Source organism: Polyodon spathula, chromosome 2 (assembly GCF_017654505.1).
Source record: "Polyodon spathula isolate WHYD16114869_AA chromosome 2, ASM1765450v1, whole genome shotgun sequence".
NCBI lineage: Eukaryota > Metazoa > Chordata > Actinopteri > Acipenseriformes > Polyodontidae > Polyodon > Polyodon spathula.
Window position 1 is genome coordinate 52179671 of NC_054535.1, and position 27472 is coordinate 52207142.

A 27472-nucleotide genomic window follows, 5' to 3' on the forward strand; every position below is an offset into this window, starting at 1 on the left:
AAAAACTGGGCTGATACTATAATATTTTACTGAACCCTCAAAATCTTTTGAAAATACTAGGGTCTGAAAAGATGCCGTATAGCACAAAGAACACAACATGCTGACACGACAGCATGCACCACACTCTTTTCCCTTCCCTAAACAGTTCATAAATAAGTGCTTTTCACCACGCTCATTGTTTAGCCAACAAAACAAATTAGTTCATTCTAGTGACCTGGTTCACCGTCTCCTGCCTTCTTTATAACTGCAGTTTATTTTGAGAGCAGCTGCTTACTAGATTAAGCTCTGGGAATACCAGACACTCCAGTAAACAAATGTGTATTGAACAGAAGAGTGCAGAATTACTTATCAGAAAAGCTACTTTTTGAGAGGTATGCCATGGAGATCAAAATTACTAGTTTCTGCACTAAACCTCCAAAAGATCAGGATGAGGTTAACTATCTAGTACTTGCAGTTGTTCTGTTATTTGCTAAGGTATATGCTATGATGGGCTACTTATCAACTGGGCCGACAACATGTTTTGATTTTGCAGGGTTAGGATTTTAACATGTACTGTATATAGGGAAAACATAAAAGTGTGTTTGAAAACAAACTGTGAAGGTACTAATAGGCTTTTGATGCCATGGTAACTACACTCACTTATTTCTATTTAAATCTATGAATGTGTTTGTGATGTCATTTACTACATAGTTAATGATGTAACAATCTACTATTCCTTTGTATTTTAACTTCTCTTTGTCCATTTATTTTCCTTTATTCTTCTGTATTGTACATGATCTCATTTCTAAGGTAATTCACATTACGTTTGTAGTGTTGAACTATTGGTTCATTTACTTTATGTTTCACATGTGATTCTGTATTATTTTATATACTACTGTACCTGTCTCTCCTACATATTTTATTTTGTTCAATTTTTGACAAAATATACCATAAACAAGGTTGCTATAGGATAGCTAGATAGATAGATAGATAGGTTATCATTTTGAGATGTTACTGGGTATTGATATCTTATTTGTTGTTTCTATAAAGTGTACAGATCCAGAAATATAAATTAATAAAAAAAAAAAAAAAAAAAAAAACAACTAGTAAAATGTTTATATTCCCATACAGATAACACATTTCAAATGTCCTTTAAAGAAATAGGCTGAGTAAATATTATTCTATAGTTTGAAGCTCTGTCCATAAATCATTTTTGAATCATATATACTATGGTATGGACAGCAGGCACCCTGATGTTGATCCAGAAACACTATGCTTTACTGATCTCTAGTCTAAATGGCACACTTATAGCTAGCCAGCAAGAACCCAATGTCTTGAACAACAAACACCAAGAGTCTTCACTACTATAATCTCATGAAAGAACATCTCCAGTGCACAGCATATACTTACAGGGCATCACATAGTTGTTTTTGTGCTAGGTTTAGAAGATAATTATACTCTCAACTGGTCAAAGTGCTTTAGCATGACCTGTTAGCAATTTCAATAATGGTCGGAACTGGTGTAAGACAGGTAATCCTGGTCAAAAAGATGTTTACGGTAAGTTTGAGTATATAATGCAAAGCCTGTGAAAAACCACGCACCTTCTATAAAACCAGTATGACAGAGCAGGTATAACACACAATATATATATATATATATATATATATATATATTCTTATATATATATTATATATTATATATATATATATATTATATATGTATATACACAATTGTGTACGTTTGAACTTCCCAAACTTGACATGGTTTTGTGTTACAAAATGTTGACAAATTATTTATTTAAAAGGTAATGTAATTTTCCATTACATTAAGAATATGTTAACCAAGGTTCTTGGTAAAAGACAAGATTCTGTTCTACAGGTCTACTCCATTGTTTTGGTCTCTCTCAAGTAGACCATGGGAGGGAACCTGACACAGGAAGTGCTATTATAATTATTAATATTATTAATAATAATAATAATAATAATATATAATAATAATAATAATAGAATTTAGAATTTACTCCAATTGTCATAAACAATTACCAGCAACTGTTTGCAGTCACAAGCAAAACCGTTTTCAGCAGGGATCTACGTATTCCTTTAAGAGATTCACAGGTAGTAAGTCTGATCCTTAGCCTGATTTGACTCCATCTAGGTATACTGTACAGTAAGACAGCGAAATTAAAAAGTGCTTTAACCATAAAAGAGAAGTGTGCTGAATTTAAACCAGACACATTTATTAAAACAAAACACAACACAACAAGGGAAGAGACAGGCAGACAGAGACACAAACTCTTTCCTACTGCATGTCTGATGTTTCAAATTAATGTTGTGTTTTTTTTTTTTTTTATCTCCTTGCATTGATTGTAAATCTTATAAAATGTATAGTTTACAAAAAAAAAAAAAAAAAAAAAACATCCAGTCATAATCTATTTGGATCTTGAGGTCTATCTCATGAATTACATAGAACCAAAAAAAACCACTTGATTACATATTCATTAAGTCTGAATCCTGCACATTAGTTTTGTTTCAGTGGATACAAGAAAAAAAACAAACAAACTTCAAGTTATTTTTGTACTTTTGTTTCAGTTTGGTAAAGTAAAGCTTAAATAATTTAGATTGTACTGTCAATGAAAACAACATAGCTACTGTATGACAGGACTATAGACTATTATAGATCATTTTCATTTTTTTTTTTTACTGGGTTGTGTAGTAAGTTTATGTATAGCTGCTACAGTACATTAATTCATTATTTATTTTAACATGATTCCTGTTGACACAAAGGCTTTCTATATAAATCATACTGTACAATTCTCAGAAAACAATTAGTGTAGTGAAATCTGGGAGTACTTTGTGGTTAACTTTGGTAGCAAGTAAATAAATAAACGTAACCTTTTTAAATCTTGTGAGGTTAAAGATACAGTATGGCTGGTGACAGCTTTTGTATCCTTGTTTTGAAATGTGTCCAAGTACTTACAATACTGAGGCAGATTTGTTGTTTTTGTTTTTAATTCTAATCAGTGCATGTGTACTTGCAATAACATCATTGTTGCCATGGTGCACGAACAACAGAGTGAGCTGTACTGTACAGCAATCACTGATTCCTCCTTCTTAAGCCAGTATTAGAGCTTGGGATAATGATAATTAAAATCTGCTTGCCTTACAAGATAAAGGAAAAGCCAACTGCTTAGCTGCTTACAATGTGCAAATTAACGACTAGACATTTAATCAGTAAGAAACAGTGTTTGAAAAGGTTTTGTGCAAATACGAGCCAGATACAGAGATACAGAAAACATATGATTTAAGGGGATCTGTACTTTGACAACAAGAATATTGTGTAAACAGAGTAGACTACAAAATGAGGAAATGACATGCTCTCCCACACAGTTTGATAGTATGTGGTATACAATGCCTTTCACTAACATTAAACTTCATAAACATTCATTGGACTGGTACAGCACTTCTTGAAAACACACAATGGTAAGATTCCAAAATCAGTTTTATTTATTGGCAATCATTACCAGAAAGCAGATGCTATGACAACAACCTCTCATGTTTTATTACCAAAGTAAAATTAATTACGACACATTAAAAACACTGTTGTTGTCTGTTCAAAAACCTGTAGGCTTCATGATGAACATGAACTCATAAAAGCCTTAGAGAATTGTAAATAACTTTTCTAATGAGTAGATTATCTTCTGTAACTGTACTATAACTGGCAGAAACATACATACACAAGCTATGACAATTGAATGCATTTCTATTGGTGATGAATGGAAAGAAAGGCAGACACTGGGGTCATTTCCAGGATTTTAATGTGTAATTATTCATTTTTCGGTGACAGCCCAATGTTGATTTTTGGTTTGTTTACAGCAATACTGAAAACATGAAATATCTGGTTTTCAGGAATGTCCCTTTACAGGGACATGGGAATGGAAGAGAATTAGTGAAACCAGACAAAAAGCAGTTCACAAAAATGATTAGTTGGCATGGTAAAACGCATGTACACATGTGACAAATGCTGACCCTAGACCCTTAAAAAAACTCAATTGCTTACATTTTGTTCTGTGCACGTTTATTGATATTTTACCAAGTTGGCTTCAAGACCTTTCTGCCACAGTGGATCACTTAGTTGGCATATTTTTCAAATTGTCTTTCCACAGGATCGAGGCCAACCTATGATGGCTATCTGCGGGAATGACTACAGCTGCCACTGAGATCAACGACAGGGGTGATGGTTAGTCCATTCAAAATTGAAGCATTTGGTTTTCACCAAGTTTAAATATAAAAAAAAATTTAAAAAAATGCTACAACCAACCATAAGGTGACCTAGTTCATCTTCGAGGGGCATTGGTAGGTCTAAAAGGACACATCAATCTTTCACATTGCAACTTGGCACTAAATGTGCTGAAAGACTAGACCCAGACATCTTTATTGGAACTCCTGAGTGTGACTCCTATAAATATCACTGCAACACTGCACAGATGTCTAATATGACAAAACTCACCAGTTTCTAATTATGACAAACTTTTAGCACTTTAGGGAAATTGCTTTTATACTATTTTATGAAATGGTATTTTAAAGTATAACATTAGGATGGGCGGTGTGATATTCCTGAACTTAGAGACTAAACAGACAGTAAAAGGCTTTCAGGCTGTCTTTGGCTTGCAGTCACACAAATGTATCTGAAAAATGAAATGTCGTTTTAGTAAATCATGTTAAGTAAGACAAGCAAAAACTTTGCTTTTAAAATATTTTATTAATCTAATTTGACTACATGGATGTAATTCCCTGTCATAAAGATTAAACACTTTGTTTTAGATTGGAACAGCATGATAAATTGTAAATGGCAAACTTTTTTATGGGTCACCATCTAATAATATGGCATTCAGACAGCATTTACAGTTCTCAAGTTTACAGCAAGTTACGCCACTCCTAATACAAGTACATCATGTTTCTAAGTTAAGATTGCATTATATGCAAAAAACCACACATAAAAACAGTTAAAAATGTAATACAGCTTGATAATAAAATGAGAATTTAACAAAAGGTTTATAGTTTCTGCATCAAAGCTCCCTAAGCCACAGAAACATGAAAGATCTTCACCAAGTCTGTGGAACTGAAACCACAGCAGCAAGGACGTCCCAAGGAAGAACAAGTGACAGTTACTAAGCTCTTCTTCCTTTTCCTCTCATATATCATCATTTGCAGGATGTACATACATGTAAAATAATACAAAAACCTCAGTAAGGTTTTAACTAAGACAGAAAACTATTTGTATTTGCTCTGGTTCATTGACTCTTTGGCACCAGCAGGTCAGGAGTTCACATCCAGAGTTTCAGAATCTTAATTGTTGCAAACAAGGGTCACACACTGCATGGAGATTGGGAGAGAATGTGCCCCAGAGGAGGTGATGGATGGTGGAGGAGTTAATGCTATATGGCATATGGAGGAGTTAATACTATATGGCAACTCTACAGTCACTCTGATCTATGTAACAAAATGCTAGGTTTACAGAAAACACACAACAGTGTTCTTTCCCCACCATCTCTGTGTTGTAAAGGTTATGCATTTAACCTACTTAGCATCCAAAATATTTAAAGACATAGAACTTACTGACACTGTATTTAGCATTTATGCAGGTATATTATTTGTGCCAGATATGGGTGAGCTGTGACGCAACATCTCAATAACGATGGTGTCCTGCTTCTACTTAATTTGACAGACAGACAAGGCACAATCAACTTTCCTAAGGACAAATAAAGTCTGTGACAGTGCTGGGAGCCAATCAATGCCAACAGCTCCTCACTCGTGGTCCTCTACTAGGACCACTAGAGTGTACAGTATTGTAGTTAATGGTGTAAAGATTACAAAGCATTGTAGCAGATAGCCTTGTGTCACAAAAGAACAGATCAGGACGCTCCCTAAAATTGGTACTGAATGTCAAGCTGAGCCTACTGTATGAAAAAGTGCCCTGATGAGTCTTGTGTACTTTATTTTCTCCAGTAGTATGAACTCATGCAATGCTTATATCCATAGCAACAGAAAGAACAAAGCTTACTTCTTCAGCGCAAATCTTAGGTTTCTTATGTTGGTAAATCATAAGCAATTTATTTTGAACACCTCACTTAGACTTATGTAGAATACTGTTTATAAATACAAACAAAATCACAATGTCAATGATCTGCCAAGTAACCAAGATGTCATTATATATTATCAAATAACAAGTGAAATGGAAATAAATCCAAAATTGTATGGCATTTTGTAACTATGCATTCTGAAAAGAGCTGTGAAAAACAAGCACATAACAGCGTGACAAATCACATTAAAATGTATGCAAAATGAGTATCGGTACAGAAAACAACTGAATAACAATTGGTATGTAGTGCCTTCAGCGTTCTTACTCTGATATTTAATGACAGGTTGCCAATGAAAACAAGGACCTTAACCACAAGAAGATTAACATTTCTGTTTTATTATTTGGCTTTACTGGTATCAGAAACAAAGAACAAAAGACAACTCTGTATGTGCACAGGTTCTAAAAATAGAGAATTAGAGAAAAAAAAACTAGCTACAGGACACGTTATTGAAATGTTATTCTGTTTTAAGATCTGTACATCCAGGCAGTGTGCTGACACGAGGAAAAAGCCAGGACAACCCTTTGCTTTTTTTTTTTTTTTGTTTGTTTTGCATTAAATCAAACTGAAATGCACACACAACGTCATTGTTTTGAGGCTTAACAGAGAAATAGGTCAGGTCAGTATGTATGAATATAAACAGTGGTTAATTTGTGCCAGATCAAACATGATCCCAGATCTGGAATTTTCCGGTCTGACAGGTGAGAAGATAAACTCTTTATCACAACATGTACAAAAAAACCAAAAAACACATGAATTCCACGAATTGAATGACAAAAGTGTACTGTAACAATAGATTTTAGGGTGCGATGTCTATAAGAAAATGACTAGTCTTTTTACACTGCAAACAGTGAAATGGCAAAAAAATAAACTAGTGTTCTTAACAATAACAGTGTCGTCGATCCTGTTCATTATATTAGTCAGCTTGCCATTGGTATTGTTCAAATCTCAAGATTATGTTAAAACACGGCAGGGCAACGGTGGGCCTGCAACTACCAATACCAAGGCATGAAACTCTGATCCATATTTGGGAGCTACTGTAAATCAAGATCGGCATGCTATCCCTCTTTCTTAATTATAATATCCGGTACCTTTTTTTTTTTTGGAATAAATGTGAACAAACAACTATAAATCATAGCGCTCCCATGTTAATTCACAATTAGAAAATGTATGATTAGGTATTTGCAAAATTAGAAAATTAGAAAATAGAAAATAAATACATTACAATTAACCCTTACTAAATTCATTTTTATTTCACCACAAAACTGGAAATCATACCTAACTACCCCCATTGTATATTGGACAATAAATTTGATACAGACAAAAAACTGATCAAATCTGAAACTGTGCCATCTCACTTTGGCAGACTATGCCCATAGAATTCAATGGATGGCAGCTTTCAATATCCAGCTATCATGTCTGGTAAGACAAGGTTTCTTACTGCCATTAAAACATCATAAATATGGACATTACCCCCACACAGGTTGTGCATTCCTAAATGAAGACTCAATTTTTAGATTCCTTCTGAGAGGGTAGTCTTCAGAATGCAATCACTGCTAAAGGACCAAAAGAGGTTTTGAAAGCCTTTGTAAAGATACTGTCAGTACTTTGGCATGTGTTTCTTCTGGGGTGGAACAGCAGGGTGTTTTTTGCATTTCTTCCGTTAAGACTCCACCTGCTTTAATGTGGGTGATTAGAAAGTGATAATGATCTCCCCAGCTGAAAGCAGCACCTGCAGGTTACAAATCACTTCTCAATGATAGTGAATAACATTACAGGTTATAAACCATGTTGGGAAATAATGCATAAATTACCGGCCAAATCTGTTATGAATATGTGTTAAATTTGTACAGCTATGGATGTAATTAATTTTTTTTCAGAAGAAATTAATTCACACTGTTAAACTAATTTCCTATCCAGATATATTTAAAATGTGCTTTTTTAATATAAAATATCAAAATATTAAAATATAGTGTAGGTGTACCCAGAACTCCAGCTATGCAGCACCAGTTCCCTCTAAAAGCATCTCATTTATATTCATATGATCCAGTATGATATTTGACACACAACATCTAAGTAGTTATTCAGTGGTATGACCAAATGTTGTCTGGAACTTCAGTGTAGTAATTGATTGTGAACATGAACTACACTCGACCCTTAGATGAAAAGTAAACCTTCCTAAATGTAAGCAATGCCTTCCCATCCCACCAACGTGTGCTGGAATGTGACTTAGGAAGAAACTTAAGCACTTTGTTTCGAAAATCCTGTCTTGGGGTTGAAGAATAACACAGTGTAGTAGATCCATTTCCATGAACACACTGAGTGATTCCAGAACACACTGGAGCATGTGCACTGAGAATCCCATTACTTTGCAAATACAGTGGTTTTCAATGACTCAAGTACTGTTGTGAATCAGTGTGCATATCCCGTCACAGACACCTCACTATGTAGTCATTTCCTACTTGTCAGATTATTTGTATTTATTGCTGTGTCTGCAGACAGGAAAAAAATAAAAAACAGCTCACACACTCCAGACATTAGAAAAAAGTGGGAGAATAGCCTAGAAATGTGTGACCTTAAAGCAATTTGGGATTTTCTTCTTTTGCAGACTGCTGATGTATTTACAGCTTACTGCTGCAGTCATGCTGCACTGAAACAGCAATCAATTTTAAATCCCTCTTCCAATTTGTATACTATGTGATTAGATTATTAAAGTGTTTTTAGGCAGTTTAGTTAAAATACTGTATGCAAGCAATAAGCAACATATTTAAAAGCCAACCTAAAAGAGGAGATTTAGACTGAAAAGACCTGTGAAACGCCACACAAAAAATACAAATGAATAAACACAGATAGGCAAACAAAAATATAGGGGAATGGATGAGTATCATACATAAGAGGCTGTATCTATCTAAACAAATATAGTAAGTATCATATAGTACAGGACCATTATATTTTATGCGTACAAAACAGCTGTAGAATACTAACTACAGTGTTATAGATTTTTTTTTTTTTCATATGGGAAAAACACAGAAAAAAATATTTACAAATTATATAGTTTATATGACTAAATTTAAAGATCAGCTCTCAAAACTAATGCATGTTTGAAGACTGCTAAATGGACAGATGCATAGAGAGACAATCCTCTCCAATAGTTATTTATACACACATTCTGAATTAGATTTAGTTTTTTATATTTGAGGCAGCCCTTTCAGTAGTCCCCTCTTGCTACCTTTGCACAGAAATAATATCACCCGTGATATGCTGTTCTAGCGTTTTTTGCAAAAAACCCGGCAACTATGTTTAATGCAAAGATTAAGGTTTTTCACCCATTACAACTTAAAACACCACCTTTCACTATAAATGTTATTTGCTAATTTGCTGGATGTTTGTGTTTAACTATGTTTCCAGCAGATTAGCACATACATATTTAATAAAACTGCAAATAAGTCATGTTACTCACTCATTCACAAAAATGCCAAAACAAAACTACAAATAAAGACATACTGTAAATAAAAAGGGCAAATTCCTTTTGAGATTAGGTACACAAGTTAAAAAAACAACTGTAATATTTTAATCCACAAATCTATATTTGAGTCTTTACATTTTTATTTTTTAAAAGCCTACACATTACATGAAATGCTGTTTAAACGCTGTAACTAACTATTAGCTTAATTTGGCTTCATCTATACCTTACAAAATAGTATAAATAAATTCTAGTCGCATACACCTCCCCCTCTCACACCTGGTGTTTTAGTGAACACTGAATAAGCCAGCTCCCGAGTTAAAGCTTGACAGAAGCAATGTCATGCAGTGTAAACAATAACAGCTTCCACTAAGCAAAACCATTTAATATCTTCTTAAAATAGAGTACTGCCTAGGTGTCTTCGTTACCAGACATGCTGGCTATCTTCCTAGACCCATGAACCCTAGAGGCGAACAACCAATACAACACTATAATAAAACCAAAGTTTAGATGAAACACATATATTAAAAATAATAATAACAATAATAATTTACCATCCAACCTTACAAAAACAGTACCAGAGCAGGTATGGTACTCACAATTCTGAGTACAGGAAGTGCAGATTGCCCACATTGTCTGTGTAGTTGGCAGGACTTAGCCAGGGTAAGACCAATAATAGGAGAGCCTTCATTGTAATGGGCTTCTGGCACGCTGCGGTTGTTGCTTGGCTCCCTTTCCCCTTCTCGTCGGGACCCTGAAATCTTATCCTGGATCTTAATCGGAATCCTTTTTTATGTCTTCCTTGCCATTTTAGTCAAAAGGAAAAAAAAGAAGGAGGCACATTTGGAATCTGATTTGGATCTCTTAAACTAATCTGCGCTGAACATCACTGAACCATAAGAGGATCAGCTGATCTGACTGTCAGACAGGTGGACGGACCTGATTGTTAAGGGCCAGCATAGGATGGCTGGTGAGACAGTGACTTACACTGCAGCACACACCACTGTGAGGTAAATAGAGCTAACCAACCTTGTACTCACAGAAGGGTGCTCTGGGATTGAAGCTGCTTTGAAATAGGGCTTTCATTGGCCAGTAATACACCTGGGGCATTACTGTTCACCACGAATGTTATGAGAAATTCGGAATCACAAAGGGGTGGCTTCTGTTTAGGTTGTGGGACCAATAACCCCTTGTCTAATGATGGGAAGTTCCCTGCACTGAAGATTGGTTTTGCTTCTTATAAGAAAACTGCCTACTGTGAAAAAAATAGCTCTGTGCAACTGAATCAATATTCATTATAAAAAGATGAGCCTATTTTCTGAATTTGGGTTCCTATTTTATTTTATTTTTTAAACAGCAAAATGTGTGTAAAAAGAAGCTTTAATGGGGAAGTATTAAGAGCAGACTTAAATCACAAGCCCAAAAGCACAAAATACCAGAAAAAGAACAGCAATACCAAACCCCTCAGTTGGCAGCAACCTTGTTCCAATGTTATATTATCTTTTAAAATGTAAAACATCTTCTCAAACTGTTTGTAATCAATACTGTTTCTTGTCCTGTCTGAGTTCTTTGTCAAACCTAAGGCTGTATTTCTGATCATGACAATGACACTATACCAGTGCATCCCCTTCATCTTGTACCACATACAGCACAGCTTTCTTGAAAAATCATCTACTGGGTGGTATTGATTACAAACTTAATGACGCTGGAGGAGTAACACATAATTAAACTGGCACAGATGTCACAGCGCATATACAGTATACTATAAAATGTCTGCTGATTAATCTGTTGTTAATGCAAACCTGCATCTGGGTCGGCAGGCCTTTCGGATCCTGCCTGTTTTGTAACCTTTACATAATTAGGGCACCTGATTGCCAGTGCTTTACTGCGACTTTTCTACTCTCCTTTATGAATTCAATTGATGTCTTGTTAAGCCAATCACAATTAAGAAAAGTGTTAATAGTTTTTCTGTGAAACAATTAAATTGGCTTTTAAACTGGCCAAGGCTTAATTTTTGATTAACAAGCAGAAACGAGATCGCAACATGTTAAAAGTGCCTAATCTTTATTAAAGCTATACTGAAAAATAAAGTATTTTATGTTGGACACACACTTTATTACAATCATTCTGCATATTTACATTAATAAAGAGGAGTTGCTTCTGCTTTGAAATGAAAAAGTAACTTACAATTTAAATTTACGCCATAAATTAAATCAATTTTACTATTAACACGTTTCTCAGTTGTGATTGAGATACACGAAAGGCTTAACAGGTATCAACTGAATTTTTAAAAGGGGAGTAGAAAGTCGGCAGAACACATTGAAAATCAGAAGCCCTATACATAATCCACCTACCAATATCTCAGCAGTATGGTAAAATGCTGTTATTTATCATCTCTTTTTAGTTTTAGTCTGGCCAGGAATCTTAAAATTTATGAAATGCCCTCCTTCGCCAGGTTTCAGTTAGTATCAGCATGACACATTGCAAAGGTGACCCATTTAAGCAAGGCCAGTTAGGGACATAGAGAGATGCAGTCGATATGTCCTTAGTAACGACACCTCAATAGCGCAACTATTCTGAGGGCATTCTTAAACTACATGCAATATAAAGAATTTACAGATGTGGTCAACAACGTCAGCCGATTTTTTCACAAATACAGTCTGCTAAACAACAACAGAAACTCTAGGTTTGTCAACATATATAGAAATGACAACAATATGCAAACTATCTATTGACACAGTGTATCTAGGAAAAGAGATTTCAAATTCTAAACAGTTTTGGTTCATTGTATACCTGTGACTATAGCAGCACGAATGCCTGGAAGCTTAATCAAAGCAGATTTTCCCCATAACAATGTGTTTTAGCCAAGTTCGAAATCTGTCCCAGAAAGTTCTAGACAACTCAAGGGTTTAACGCCATGAAGTGGTTGTGCCACGCGAATGATAAGGCACGTTCACAGTGAGCTTTACCTGAGTAATGCATTAGCAGAGGTTTTACAGGCATCATAAACGGCTACACGAAGGCATTCCGAAATTAGGATTTCAGGTTACTGACGAGAGGAGATGCATAATGTACCCATTTTCTAATTAGAGAAAGTCAAATGAATCTGAACCAGGTGCTAGACCTGAAAAACAAAACAAAAATCCCAAAGTCTTACCTGTTTTTTAAATGAGGCTCCAGGTCACATCTCTGTAGGAGTTCTGAACAGTGTTCTGTTAAAGGGCAGGTAACCAGCAGCTTATCCAACAGTTTGTTAACCAAGATACTGGACTTTTTACAGGTCTGAAGCATTAGGGGTGACCTGTCCACTGGACAGAAGTCCTTCTCCAGCAAGAAGTTTGTAAGACACAGAGTGCAGTAGGTGTGGCCGCATGGTGTATCGATTGGAAGGATCAAAGGTTGCAGGCAAATGTGGCAGATGATGTCATCATCCACATCTTCTTGGTAGCTGTACGTGTGGTTTTCCTCTGGCGAGTGTGGTTGGCCGCAAGTGGAGCACGCCTGTTGGCTGGCATCAACATCTCCTGCTGGGTCGGACTGGCTCATAGTCAAGCTGTCAGGGCGATGCACCACAAACTGGACTCAAAATTGGGGAGTTTCACTGAAAAAAGGGAATCAGCAGGCTGCAGGGTACATATAAAGAAGAAGCAGCAGCATTAATGTTCCACCATATTTCTACTGTATATATAAATCAAATAAGGGAATAAAGTTAACCTAAAAGAATGGCAACATTGAAGCTTTGGTTGCAAGTCATTCTCGAGGACAACATATAGATAAATAAAATCAAGTTATATAAATATGCCCTGAAACAAAACAAAAACAACAATATCAATAGAATCAGGAAATGAAAAACATCAAATTGTCATTTTTTCTGATTAAAGCACCAAACCTTGAAACTGACATCAGGGAGTAAACTCACTGGGCTAGATTCTCCAAGCTAAAACTCCAGCACACTGTCATCTTTTTTGTCACCCCACCCCTACCTTACTATCTGACTTTCAAAAAAAGTTTCACTCTTGTTCATGCCAATCTGGTTGAAATATCACCCCATGTTACCTTTTGTCAGCTTCATCACTATATATCAGTATTGACGTGCATGAACGACCTGAAACTCATGGGTGATCAGTAATGTCCTTAATGAACAAACAAGGTCATGCCCTTCATATGACTTCATAGCTACTTCTTTTATCTGAATAATTTAATGGAAAAAAGAAAACCGATTGGGAAAGACTCGACGCTGGACTGGTTTTGATTATTTTTCTTTGACAACAAACTTCATTTTTCCAGGAGAGTAGTTGTCTACTGGCATCAATGGTTATAGAAAATAAAACAAATAGCAAATAGCGTCTTCCAGCCAAAACCTACAATACAATACACTGAGCCATGTCTCATAATCCAACATGCCTGTAGATGGTTACTATCTACAATTCAGTGCATAAAAGATTAGGTGCTTTGTGAATTTAAAGAATGTTTCCAACCTGTCCTGACTCACATTAAAAAAAATAGTGAAACGCAGCAAATATTTTCAAGGAAGAAATTACACTTGCAATAATTATGCTTAGATATTCTAGATTCCAAGAATGCAAAAGTAATTGCAAATACATCCCTTTTTAATCTCCTTTAATCACAAACTCCATTACCTCATGCTTTTATGAGTCACCCTTGAAAATTACAAGTCAAAATGTTGAGGGCAAATCCCTCTGTATATTTGTAGAACACCGCAGTCGCTGTTGTAGTGATATAATTTTGGCATTTTTTTTTTTTTTTCTCTTAACTTTAATTCATTACGGTTTACAACAAACAATGACAAATAATCGGTAACAAATTATCAGTAACTACCTATTATTTCAATGGCCATTCATTCATATTATGACAGTAATCATTTTTACTTTGCATACTGGTTAACCCTTCTACACATTAATGGCACTTAAAAAAAAATTGCCCAAATCTTACTGTGATGATGATACATGTTTCAAATTAATCCTGGTTTTATTTCAAATTGCAATGAGAAATAAACGTGTTTTCAGTTAGTACATTAGTCCCATGTTAAGAGTCAAATAGTTTAGAAATGGTTTTCAACCGACCACTTCCAGACAACATTCTGATACTATACCGTACAATCAAAATTGCTAAGAACATTAACCTGATAACCTGTCCTCACAAACAATTCAGCAACCAATAAGACACTGGTGTCTGCCTGCAGCAAGCGCCTCAGTTACTGGTAACCATGGTAACGGGAAGGCAAATACCTACCACTGAGAAGTCAGATATCATGAGGAATGTTTCAGAACTTAATGTCCAGAAAATGATAAATACCTAACCTAATGAGATGTTCATAATGAGAAACATCTAACCTTAAACCTAAAACTTAACCTTGCCCTAACCAACCAGCTAAGCACCTTTACATTCTTCAGAAAAATCCAACCAAGTAAATCAGGATCTATCAAAGAAGCTATTATTCTTGGACTAAACAACTCTGACGACAAAGGTGTGATAATACATTGCACTAGATACACATGCCACTTGTTATTGCAGAGCAGAAACATATAATTTTTAAAGAAGGATATGTTAGAATTATTTTTGATGTTTGGGTTGTCATAATAGAACAGAAGTGTACTAGTGGGGACAAATTAAGAAGGCAGTTTTAGAAACTAAACTAAAACTTTATTTTGTAAAAAAAAAAAAAAAAATGATGTGGACTGATTTATCTGATCACTTTGCATATAGAGCAACAAGAAATATTTAAACTGAAGCTAGCACGTCCAGTCTAAACAATAAAGGTGTCTGTCTCCTTACTAAACACAAGCATTAACACACAGTAAATATACACACACTTGGAAACATTTCTTTCCCTTTTCCTTTTTTTGTTCACTAAATACACTTCTCCTTCTATATTAAATAATGGTAGCATTATAAAAATATAACATACCATGACGCTAAAATAAAATATTATTTTGTACAGGCTGCAACCGCTATGACATCACACATAACTCTGAGTACCGTATCAGCCACATTAATTATTTAATCATACGTTATACTGAGATGTGATAACTGGTACAGGAGTCATCGTAGTGTTGTATTCCAAACTGGAATGTCATAGATAGGCGAGGTTAGTTAAAGCCCTCAGTCAACTGTCTAGTAATGATTCATTCTGGACGCATAAAGCTTACTGCATTAGTGATTGCAAAGTGAAAAAAACAGGTTCAACAGGTACATATATGCTAAATAATACATTACAAATTGAAATTCTATAAGCTTTTTTTTTTTTTTTTTAGTGTCAGTTTCACCTGTTTTCAACAAAGCGGTTCAGTGAAATTGATTGTTTTAAATAAATGCTTCTTGTCACCTTCATCACCTATTATAGCTGCAGTTTTCTTTAAACTTAAAAGTTCCAAGTCAAAGTGAAATACTCGGTAGGAAAGCAGAATTTATATCAATACAGTCATGCCTTTATTTATTTATATAAAAACTACTTTATGTGTTGTTTTAGATTTTTAAGATTTTACCTGTTATAATTTGTTAATTTATTGACAAAAAACAGCTACTATAACATTGTTATTGTTAGTTTACATAATTATGCTAAACTTGGTTCAGTTACACTTCATGGTAATGAGACACATGTAATTAAAAAGCACTAGATCTTACCTATTACTATTAGTGCCAGACTGAAGAATCCAATATACCTGTCGGAATCTGGTGGCTGACTAAACTTGAATTGTCGAAAACCTGAAAACTGCTGGGTGGCATACCTGAGCATTTTGCTTGTCACCTCCCACACTTGGCGTCATTGGTTAAACCTCAAAGAATATGCAAAATACTTCCATACTGTGGGATTTACCTTTGAGATATACATCTTCTAATGAAAAGAAACATTTGCAGGCTGCACCCTGTTGCTGACCCCTGGGAAAGATTAGCAACACCCACAGCCACAGAAGGCACATTTAAAGGCAAACTGCCTTTTTTTCTGCATTGGGGAAACGCTGCTAAAATGTTCTTACCACACTGCTGTGTATTTTCAGTGATGTGCTTCTGTTATGAAAGCTTCCACATGAACATTCAAGAAAGCTAAATGCATATGCAGAATTGCCAAGGCATAACTAAAGGAACAGGAAACCGAGGGCTGAAAACCAGTCAGGCTGGCTTTTGGCTGTACGTACAACTCTCTGGTCGGCAGCAGTATGCAAATCAATACAGCATGAAAAAAGCCTGAAGCTTGAAACCATGGCTTTTGTCTGTATTGAGTGCAAATGGTGAACCAACACCCTCCCACTCCCATAGAAAGTAGATTTGAAAATAAGTTACATAATAATCAGTTTAGGTTATTATAAAGATACACCCTGTTACTGTATGTTTGTGAAAGGAGTAAAACAATAATACAAGGGTACTATAAGCCAAACAATATATCCAGCCTGTACTCAGTTCAAGGTAAATCTGTCATTGAACATAATCCTTATTTTTTATTATTATTATTATTATTATTATTATTATTATTATTATTTCTATATCAAACAGTCACATTTTTTTTTTTCAATTGTGCCTGACAATGCAAAAAAATCTTAAACAAATCACATAAGAAACATGCTAATCTCAAAAGGTAGATACTATATCACCTCGTGAAATTAATATTGCAGTTAATGTCAAAAGTTTTTTTTGGGAACAGTTTATATATATTTATTACAGAATGTTTTCTTTTAATGTGCTAAATATTACAATTTTTGTGGCCCATAGGACAATAAAGGAAAACAAAACAAAAAACAACATATAAATTCTATAAATAGGTACCAGAATTTGAACAATTCAACTGTTTGACACGTTACAAAATTAATCAAGATTCATTCTTACAACGTACAACCTCCCAGCTTTGTTAAAGCCAGAAAGAACCTACAGAAAAAAAATTACATTGTAACTGTGTTAAATTACAATTGTGATGAATCTTGTAGCATTGTGTCAAACAGTTGAAATTTTCAGTAGTATTATGTTATACTCACTTAGCTTTATTATGTGCACCATTTTCACCCCAAATGGAACTTTGGAATGAGTGTTCAGGGTGGTTTGATGGATAAAGGTAGGTACTTATTGTATACTTATCGTATGAAATAAGGATCAATTCGGGCAGGTTTTTTGTCAGTACTATAGTGCTCTCGCCTATTTATAATAATAATATATTTATTTGGCTATATTTTTTTTTTTCCCCAAAGTGAGTTATAATTAGTTATTTAACATACAAATTATGGTACCCATTTATACAGTTGGGTTTTTACTGGAGCAATACAGCAGCAGTCCTGGTATTGAACCCTCCACCCTCCAGAGCCTTAACACCACTACTCCACACTTCATACATGTATAAAGTGTAGCTCTCAGGACTTACAACTCCAGATCCGAGTTCAATTGTAGTTCAGACTGTAGGTCAGACCTGTTTTTCCACACGGAAATGGGAATAGTAAATAGGACGGGGGCAGAACTGTGCACAGTAATCATGTTTGGGTATGGAAAATGCTTCGTAAATGAGGCCCAAAGTACAGAAGCTGGATCAAAAAAACAATCTTGTGTCATAAATAGACCCTCAAATAGATTCATAAGCATACTGTCAGACTGCTCTCTTGAGCCCTAAATTGAAATATGTGGAAAGAAACACCCAAATCTCCCTGACTGTGGTGACTGTTTACTTTTGAATACAGTGGGTCCTATTCTATTGATCTAGATAATGGTAACTGCTGTGTGACAGAAATAGAATGATCTTTGGTGGTAAATCTCCCTCCCGACCTGTGAGAGCATTAAGTAATGATAACAGAGTACCCTGGACTGTTTGGCCTGACAATTCATTCCCAGGGTTAAAAGGAAGTTGGTCATCTAGAAAGGGGGTGGAGCTTCGGTGCACTAACTCATCGACCTGGAAGGGAAATGATATGGCAGCTGCGGACTGGAGGAGCTGCTGCAATCGTTTACCAAGGGGTCATGTGTGACGGTATAAAAAGGGGGCGAAGCGATGTAATCTGTTCCTTCATTTTGGTTAACAACCCGGAAGCACCTGTGTTTTGTGAAACCACTGTTTGTTTCATCTCAAATAGTTGCTTGTCATTTAGTAAATGGCTAAACCAGAGGCCAGCACCAACCAGGACAGCACTTCACTTGTTATCACAATAAATGGTCTTATAGCACCACAAGCACTACAGCATACACCCAGGACTGGTGACTGTGTTTGTGTATTGTGTGTGTACCATTGACTGTGTTTATTGTTTGGAACTGCAATTCCGTTATTTAGAACAGTGCAATACCCATTGCTGGGTATTGCCTGGGAAATATTATTTACAGTCAGCAGACCTGGATTATAAATAAAACTATTTGCACTTGGATTACCATTGTCTGCCTTATCACCATTTAATCACTGCATCACTCCTGCACCTGTACACTGCAAGCCACTTTTCCACATGCTGTTTTTTAAATCATTAAAAAAGGAGACTTTGTGAAAATGAACATCTCTAGCACTGTGCATGGTCAATTGCTGTCTTTAAAAGCAAGTAAAATGGCTAGTTTGTTCTGTTTTGGACCGGGATCAATTCCACAAATAAAAGTATTTAGCCAGTTTTAAACATATTAAACCTATTTGACGTGTCACATTTTTAAACCCAAGAATCTTAAATTGACCAAAAGTCTCAATTCCAAAATTCAACTCAAAATTATTATAAGATAACAACTGTGAGGGTTGTACCCACATTACAGTGTATCTGCCTGAACGCATTACAGCGAATCTCAGCAGTAACCCTCCAGCAAAACAATCCTCCAGAGAGGTACTTAACATACATAATCTATGGTGGCAAGCCCTCATGGATTTGCTTAGTTCCTAGTTTTTTCATCTTGCAGCTGACTAACCAGTGCAAAAATGAATCCAGCTAAGAATAACTCATTCATAACCATGAATTTTGTCAAAAATAATGCATGCATGATACACTTAAAATAATATTTGTCCCAATTATCAATTATTAAAATAAAAAAACTTATTTTTTTACAAATCACCAATTTAAAGATAATTTATTTTACTTGTTTAGACTATCCAGTATGAGGGGGAACAAAACTAAAGGTACTGAAAGATAAAAATGAAAGTAAAATACTGGACCCCCTAATTTGATGTTCAGCACTAGGTAAAATCCAACATAAGGGATTAAATTGTACAACTTCTTTTTTTCTGTATCTTAATGGATATATCATTTATTTTTTTTAAATGCATTTAAAACATTGGTAGATTATACTATTGGGTTATTTCATATTTTAATAAAAGTGAACTGGAATAAAATGTATAACTTGTGCTAAACAGGGTAATTAGCAAGTTTTGTGACAATTGGACATGTCATTTTCTAGGTATGTATGAATGCACACCCACCTCTACTTTATCCTTATCAACATTCTGACCCAAGGAAAATATACTGTAGCATAACAATGCAAAGAACATATTTCAGCTTAGATTAACAATTGATAAACTAAGAAGACACAAGCCTTCCTGTAAACCATAAGTCAGTATAGGAAGCAATATACCTCTACTTCTTGTAAAAGAAGGGATGGCTTCTGACAAGAGTTTGGGTAAACAGGCCTCTGAAGTGCTTACACTGTCAACCCCAGTGAACTCCTAGGGGAGGCTTTCAAGTTGAAACATAGGCTTGTTGAAATATCAGACAAGACATTAGGCCAGTATTGAAGGGCTTTCTGTTTGGTTAAATTAGGTAGGCATGCCGATTTCTGTGTAGCCACTGAGGCTTTTGCTAATAGCACACTGAAAGAAAAAAATATATGTCATTAAAAAAGATTATTTTTTTACAACATGAAATAGTTTGAGATGAATATTCCTACTAGGTCATAGCTTAAATAAATCATGCAGCCTACTTTTATTTATGATGCTTTGACCATGCTTGATTTCAGATCATCCTGAAAATTAAATTAGTTTTATGCACCTAGCTGAAATGAAATGAGGAAAGTCTGCTGTGGCTACACAGAGGCACGTGTATCCAAAACGCAGCAAGAGCAAGTGCAGTAAGTAAGTCAGTAAGTTAATAAAGATTTTCAACAGCCACCCCAAATAAACAGATGAGAAGTCTGACTGTCTGTCTCGTCATATTCAACGAATACCAAGAAGTAGTTCATTCATAGTATTTCTCTCCGTAAATGCATTGAAATATACAATAAAGAAATACTGTATTCATATGTCATATGAAAGCAAATAAGTTTGGATGAAGATTAGCATTTTATATTTAAAACGCGCATAAAATACAAGTGTATAAAGTATGCTGAGAAGAAAAATTTGCATGGGCAAGCCTGTGCTTGTTAGTGGTTGCGTGCTGTATAGGTAAGGGAGTGTATGTACTTTTTTCATGGGTACATCTATTGTAAAACAAAACAAAAAACGGAATCAAGAACTAATACTCAACCTTTTGCGGTCCTATGTCGGACCCTGTCTGACATCAAAAAGACGTAAAGTTACCTGACAGCGTAGAGATGGTGGTTAAAAGTACACTTCAGCCAAAGAACTACTCAAAGGACCCAGGACCCCGCTGTGTTGAGTGACCAAGGTAAGCAGCAAATACAGAGACAAAAGTCATAATTGGTAGGGGTGTTAAATATAATTTTTTGAGGCACCGCTGGGAGATTCCTGTCTAGCTACTGATAGTTTTGTCAGGAAGAAGACACCTATGTTCACTGTACATCTGTATTGAAGCTGCGTGAATACGAACAAGTTAATTAGCCACATGGAGCAAGCCAAACTGCTTGATTGGTGCCGAAGTGTGGGTTTAGACGCCATACATGCAGTATTAGTGACTGGTATACCCAAAGGCTCTGAAGTAAGTTTCAAAGAAGAAACCATAAAAACCATTAAGGTACTAGGACGTGTGAAGGCGAGAGGCAATACTTATAATGCTGCCCCAATTAACCTGATGGTCTTATGTGAATGCAGTCAACCCCTGGAACCGACCAGAGTTCCCACTGAAGTATTGCCAGAAGGAGCCACATCCCCTGGACTGAAGAGTGACCCCAGACCCCGCTGAATCACATCGAGTTGACCAAGCTTGTGTGGAACAGCTTATCCGAGGTGCGACTGAATCTGAGTTAATGCTCATTCATTTGAGACTGAGAAAGATGAAGCAATCCCCCATCGTTCTTGACTCTCCTGAAGAAAATGCGTGAAGAGGTGCAAGAGGCTGCCAGACGGTAAGGAAAGTTCACGCTCAAGAGGAAGTGAAGTTGAACTGTTCAGAGTTACATGAGTTGATGAGTCAACTCAGGGCGCTGGAGACAGGCTTTGTTGCTTTAGTGATGCAACACAGCCTCTCACAGGAAACAGCCAAAGTAGAGGCAAAAAAAGTAGAACAATAAGCCTGTGCCTTGAGGACTGCAAAACACTAGAGCTGACACTACAAGTGCATGAACTGCAGAAGAAGAATGCAGTCTTAACCTTGAAGCTTGTGACCACATTATAGTAAGGGCGCGTACAAGAGGCAACCAGACATACCACAGCTGGAAGAAGGAATTTCTTCTGTTACAGGTGAGCAGAAGATGGCCACATTGCCTGAAAATCTCCATAAAGTGACCCAGAAGTTGATCCGTTCTCTGAGGGAGGCAGGAAAAGGCAGAGACACCCTGGGAAGGAGCTCAAGTGGACCTCTGAACGGAAATGCTCCATCAAAAAGATCACCCTATTCCTAAAGGGCTGGTATGCCCTTCATCAACAGTCTCTGTGAAGACAGGAAGACAACCGTGTCAAGCTTTACTAGACAGTAGTTTGCAAGTAACCATTATATTTGAGAAATGGTACATCAAGTTTTAACTCCATCTGCCCATTCACCCTGTAGATAGATTAGGCATTTGGGGATTGAATAACATCAGCTATCCGTATAAAGGATATGTAGTAGTAGATCTAGAGTTCCCTGAAGATAGGGATCAGCGAGTCTATTTCCACCTTGGCTTTGATTTGTCCCAGGGATAACTGGAACTAATGCCAGCTTGTTCCAGCATTTGGCCCAACTGTGCGAAGAGTCATTTGGCCCGACACTGTTAACACCTTGCACCCATTATGTTCCCAAGCTTACAGGAAACATAAAAAAAACATAAGGTTCAACCACAAGATGACCAGATTGGACATGTGAAGTGGCCTGGACCCAGTGTGTTAACTGTCGTCCCTGGAAGCGAACGGAATGTTGTTTGTGATGTCCATAACAATGCACTGTTAGGAGATGGCACTGTCATGATTGACACACCACCTGAAGTAGCATTGCCTGAAGGGTTGCTAGTACAAAGAAGGGTGCTCCCAGCACCCACTGTTGGAGCCAAAAGCCTAACTGTGAGAGTGAGAAACAAATCTTCCAGAAATATCTCATTACAATGTGGGACAGTGATGTCAGTATACAAGACTGACTCAACAGGAATAGCTCGAAGACTGGACAGACTGCCTCCTGCCTTCGGCCCACAGCTTTTTGATTTTGGAACGTTGCCCACTTGCAAGAACTCTAAGCTGCTGACATCACTCAAGAGTCCCGTGTCCGTACGCCTCACCCATAGTTGTCGTCCTGAAAAGAAGAGTGGAGCTGTGAGGACTATTTCACACTCAATAGACGTACTATTCCAGATCAGTATACAATGCCACATATTGATGACACATTCGACTGCTTGTCAGGGAGTAAGTACTTGTCTACCTATATGATTTAATTGTATTTAGTAAGACACTAGAAGAACACAAAGAGTGACTCTTGAAGGTTCTAGATTGACTAGAAGCATGTGGCCAGAAGCTATCTCTCGACAAGTGCCGGGTTTGCCAACCTATGGTGAGGTACGTCGGTCACATTGTTTCTGAGCACAGAATCGCAACAGATCCAGTGAGGGTTGAGGCTGTAGCCAGCTGGGAACAGCCCACAGACTTGAAATCACTGCGATTGTTTCTGGGTTTCTGTGGATATTACTGGAGGTTTGTGAAGGATGATTTGGTTATTATCCGCCTGTTGACGGAACTTAGCAAAGGTTATCCACCAGTTCAGCAGAAAAGGCAGGCACCCAAGATGAAGGAGGTCCTACTTTTGAGTGACTTAACCCTTTGGAGACAGATGGGATTGTTGGTGCAATGAAGTGTTCCAGAAGATCATTCAGCATCTTCTCCATGCACCTGTATTGGGTTTTGACGCCAGTACTAAGCCATATATGTTGCACGGCACTGGGGATGCCACAAGAGGCCATCCCCAATGGCTATGCATTTCCGACCAGTTTAGACCTGAGCGTACTACATTAGTTAAGTCAGCAAGATCTAACAAAGGCACAAAGCAGACACAGTGTTAGGAGAGGTTTGGAAGGCAGTGAAGAATGGTTATTCACCACATTATTGCCTTACTACCACGGGAGTGGGAGAAACTGTTGTTGACAGATAACTTCCTGTTCCGAGTTGCCAAAAGACCACATCGGAAGGAAGTCAGACAACTAGTTCTGCCCAGCAAGTACAGCAAAATCATGTTACGAGCACTGTATGCAACACAGCTCATCAAAGACTGTTTTTACTGGCCAAGGATAGCGGCAGAAGTGGTGGAACATCTCAAGACCTGTGGAAGATGTATACAACGCAAGACCTTACTCCAAAGAACAGCACCTTTGAAACAGATCACGAGTAAGGGACCTCTGGACTTAGCGTTTATTGACTTTCTGGCATTAGAGCTTGATTCTAAAGGAGCAGCCAACATCTTGGTCATCACGGATCACTACATCCGTTATACACAGGTGTTTCCCACAAAGGACCAGAAAGCTGTTGCCATAGGTATTATGGGAGAAATACTTTGTCCATTATGGATTTCCTACTAGAATCCATTCAGACCAAGGTCGTGATCTTGAGAGTAGATTAATTAAAGAGCTCTCGAGTCTAGAACCACTCTGTACCACCTTCAAGGAGACCAGCAACCTGATCGATTTAACAGGACTCTACTGAATATACTTGGAATGCTAGAACAGCCCAAGAGGCACAGATGAGCCAGCATGTTAGCAGGTTAGTGCATGCATATAACTGTACTAAAAATGACGCCACAGGATATTCCCTGTACCTCTTAATGTTCGGGAGAGAGTCCCGTCTTCCAGTGGACATCTGTTTTGGAGTTTTCCCCAACGGTGAGCCTGAAGGCAAGTACCAGAAGTATGTGTCCAAGATGAAGAGAGTTATCTGATTTGCCAGTGAAGCGAGTTAAGCTTGAAAGGGGAATGAGGATAGTGAAAACACTTCACCGCAACTATCTGTTACCCACTGGCCACCTTGTGAGGATGCTGTGTTCCTTAACAATACTCAAGCCATAACAATTACCTGTCATCCGGAGGCAGAAGTGTTGTCAGCGCCAGGATGTCATAATCCAAATAATCCCCCCCCCCCCCCAAATAAAGTCCTTTACCCTCTCAGGTGCTGTTTGCGTGAGAACAGTCACAGGCCAGACGGTGCGCTTCACGTCATCAGTTCTATGAGTGTCCTTTCACGGGGTAGGATGAAGGCTACTAGCACCACCCTGCAGGTCTGTGCCTAACAACAGAACATAAACAACCAATAACAGAGCATTCACACACACACACACACACACATACATAAACAGAAAATGCAGTCCAGTGGCCGTGCCCCCCTGCTCGCTCCACAGTTCTGGCAGAGCTCTCAGCTGTCAGTCTCCTGTGCAGCAACACAACACAGACGCTCACCATTAAAATATCATGTCTTACCCAGGATTTGCATCACAGGAGAGTTGAAGTGGGTAAACGCTATATTAACCAAATTAAAAAGTGGGTAAACGCAGTTTACCTGTGTATACCCTCGACTACACCACTGCTTGTCAGTTAAGTTCTATACCATATTACTATCAGATAAATGATGACAGTAATTTAAGTTAGGGGATTGTTTTTGTTTTGTTTTGTTTTGTTTAGGGATGCACCCAATCCAAGTTTTTGGTTCGGCAAAATACCGAATCCATCTCAAAAGATTCAGCTGAATACTGAACCAAATACCGAACCGAAAAAACTGTCAAGAAAGCTGAAGGAAACTGTTGAATGAAAAACAGACTGGCAGCTACGAACAATGGACGCGCACAATCTATAGTTTTGAGCCTTTTAGTTAACAGTATTTATATTACCGAATGGAACCTCTAGGCGTGCAGTCATATTCCCGGTACCTCGAGTTTATCTCATAAAATGCTTTCTTTTTAAATTCTCAACACAGTTAAGTCTGCAAGTTCGTGCATGCGCGCTAAAGAGAGACAGTCCGCTGCCACGTTTGTAGCCTAATTTAAATTACGATTTCAGCTTGAATGCCTTTAAGATGACACTGGCTGCAACTCCGTTGTCGTTTTTTATACACAAATAAGCTTACTTGATTTGAAAAACGTCATGAACGATACAAGCAACTTCTTACATACTTGGTTTGATTAAATGAGTAGTACAAAACAATACATGAAAGCTGATTAATTTCAACAAATAACAACCTTTTACCGGCAGCTTCTGTTGCATACACATCGCTTGATATAATATATTTTTTTTCTGCACGTAGGCTACTACGACTGTGTATATGATGTAGAATACGTGAATGTGAACATCTAACACTAGTATGCGCAATACTCTCAAATAAACGTGTTATGATTTTGAATGTGCGGTTCTTTGGGACGGTATTATTGTCATTGCTTGCGCACCGGCAGCTGTTTCTTTATAAATTAAGCACTGTCGAATAAAAATATATCCCTGGATAAGATTTCCGTTTGAAACTTACGCAGTTTACTGCTAGTCCTCCCCCCCACATCAAAGACGTCAAAATACAGAACCGTTTACTTTACCTTTACAAGCAAGGAGAGCTGCATCTTTGCCATAACCCACTATTTTCTTTAATGACGTTTCAACCTTTGTCACCTGATCTGACCGCTATGAGGAAGAAGTACCGTGATGAGTGACCTGAATCTACCTGGGAAATAAAACCCACGTTGATTTAAATGCACTTTGTGTGTAACACTTATCAAATAGGCTGCGAAATAGTTTTAAAAAATTGTTTTAATGAACACAGAAGTTCCCAAATGGTTCAACTTGTATTGGCACATTAAAATAACGTAACATTTAATTTACTAAAGCATATTGTTCAACAACATCTTGAACATCTGACAGTTGTAAAGTTACAAAAAATATATATTTCTGTGCACTGATTTTTTATAACATGTTGTCAGACAAAGCAACAAAGAACACAACTCCACAACAGTTTGTATTTACTATACATTACAGGTTTACTTTACAGCAGCAGCTGCGTGACGTGTTTTTTGCGTGCACCACCAGTAATTTAGGGAGTTGAGTGCTGCGACAGAGTTCATCAAACGTGTTCTTGCGATTGCACAGTAAACGTTGATTTTCATTTTAACCCCTTGAGTGTTGTGTAATTACAAATGTAGTACAGTGAATACAGGGCTTTTCGTAATTGTATTCCACGGTAATTGGTAGGGACATTACACACGTATTTGGTTAAGTCGGGTAGAACTGTATTTGCATGATTTAACATAAATTATAATCAACAACCACACTCAGAATTTAGAGGCGTTTTAAGAGTCTAGCAAAACCCTAAGCCCTTTAATAATGCACACTAATTCTGGGGAATGTCCAAACCATACTTACTGGATTTGTATTGCTCAACAGGCTTGACCTTTTACTAAGTGGGGAAAGGGAGTGCACACATAAATAACAACCATAAAAGACAGCACTGGTGCAGCCCCTTTCATGCATGTAACAGATAAGATGAAGTATTTGGGCAATCAATAAAAACAGACAGCTGTTAATACTATGTTGTATGTATAATGGCACGGGAGACAAATGTATTCGATGGTAATATGCCTACTCTGTCCACTTTCTACTGATTCCATATAGCAGCCTGTAGC

At 37.0% G+C, this 27472-nt stretch overlaps 1 protein-coding gene across 4 annotated transcripts in view; it reads right to left on the minus strand.

Moving 5' to 3' along the window:
• LOC121298126 (E3 ubiquitin-protein ligase LNX-like) overlaps nt 1–26432 on the minus strand; it is a 44997-nt gene extending 18565 nt beyond the window's left edge. The window contains exons 1-2 of one of the 4 annotated variants that reach the window (XM_041224976.1): nt 26393–26432; nt 12736–13201 (exon numbers count right to left, since the gene is read on the minus strand). In XM_041224976.1, coding sequence (XP_041080910.1) covers nt 12736–13124 — 389 coding nt within the window. In that variant the 5' untranslated portion in view covers nt 13125–13201; nt 26393–26432. Of the gene's footprint in view, nt 1–10177; nt 10591–12735; nt 13202–16223; nt 16383–26392 lie in introns of those variants that run through there. The other 3 variants (XM_041224987.1, XM_041224967.1, XM_041224997.1) reach the window with 3 other exon arrangements.
• Nucleotides 26433–27472: the final 1040 nt, after the last annotated feature.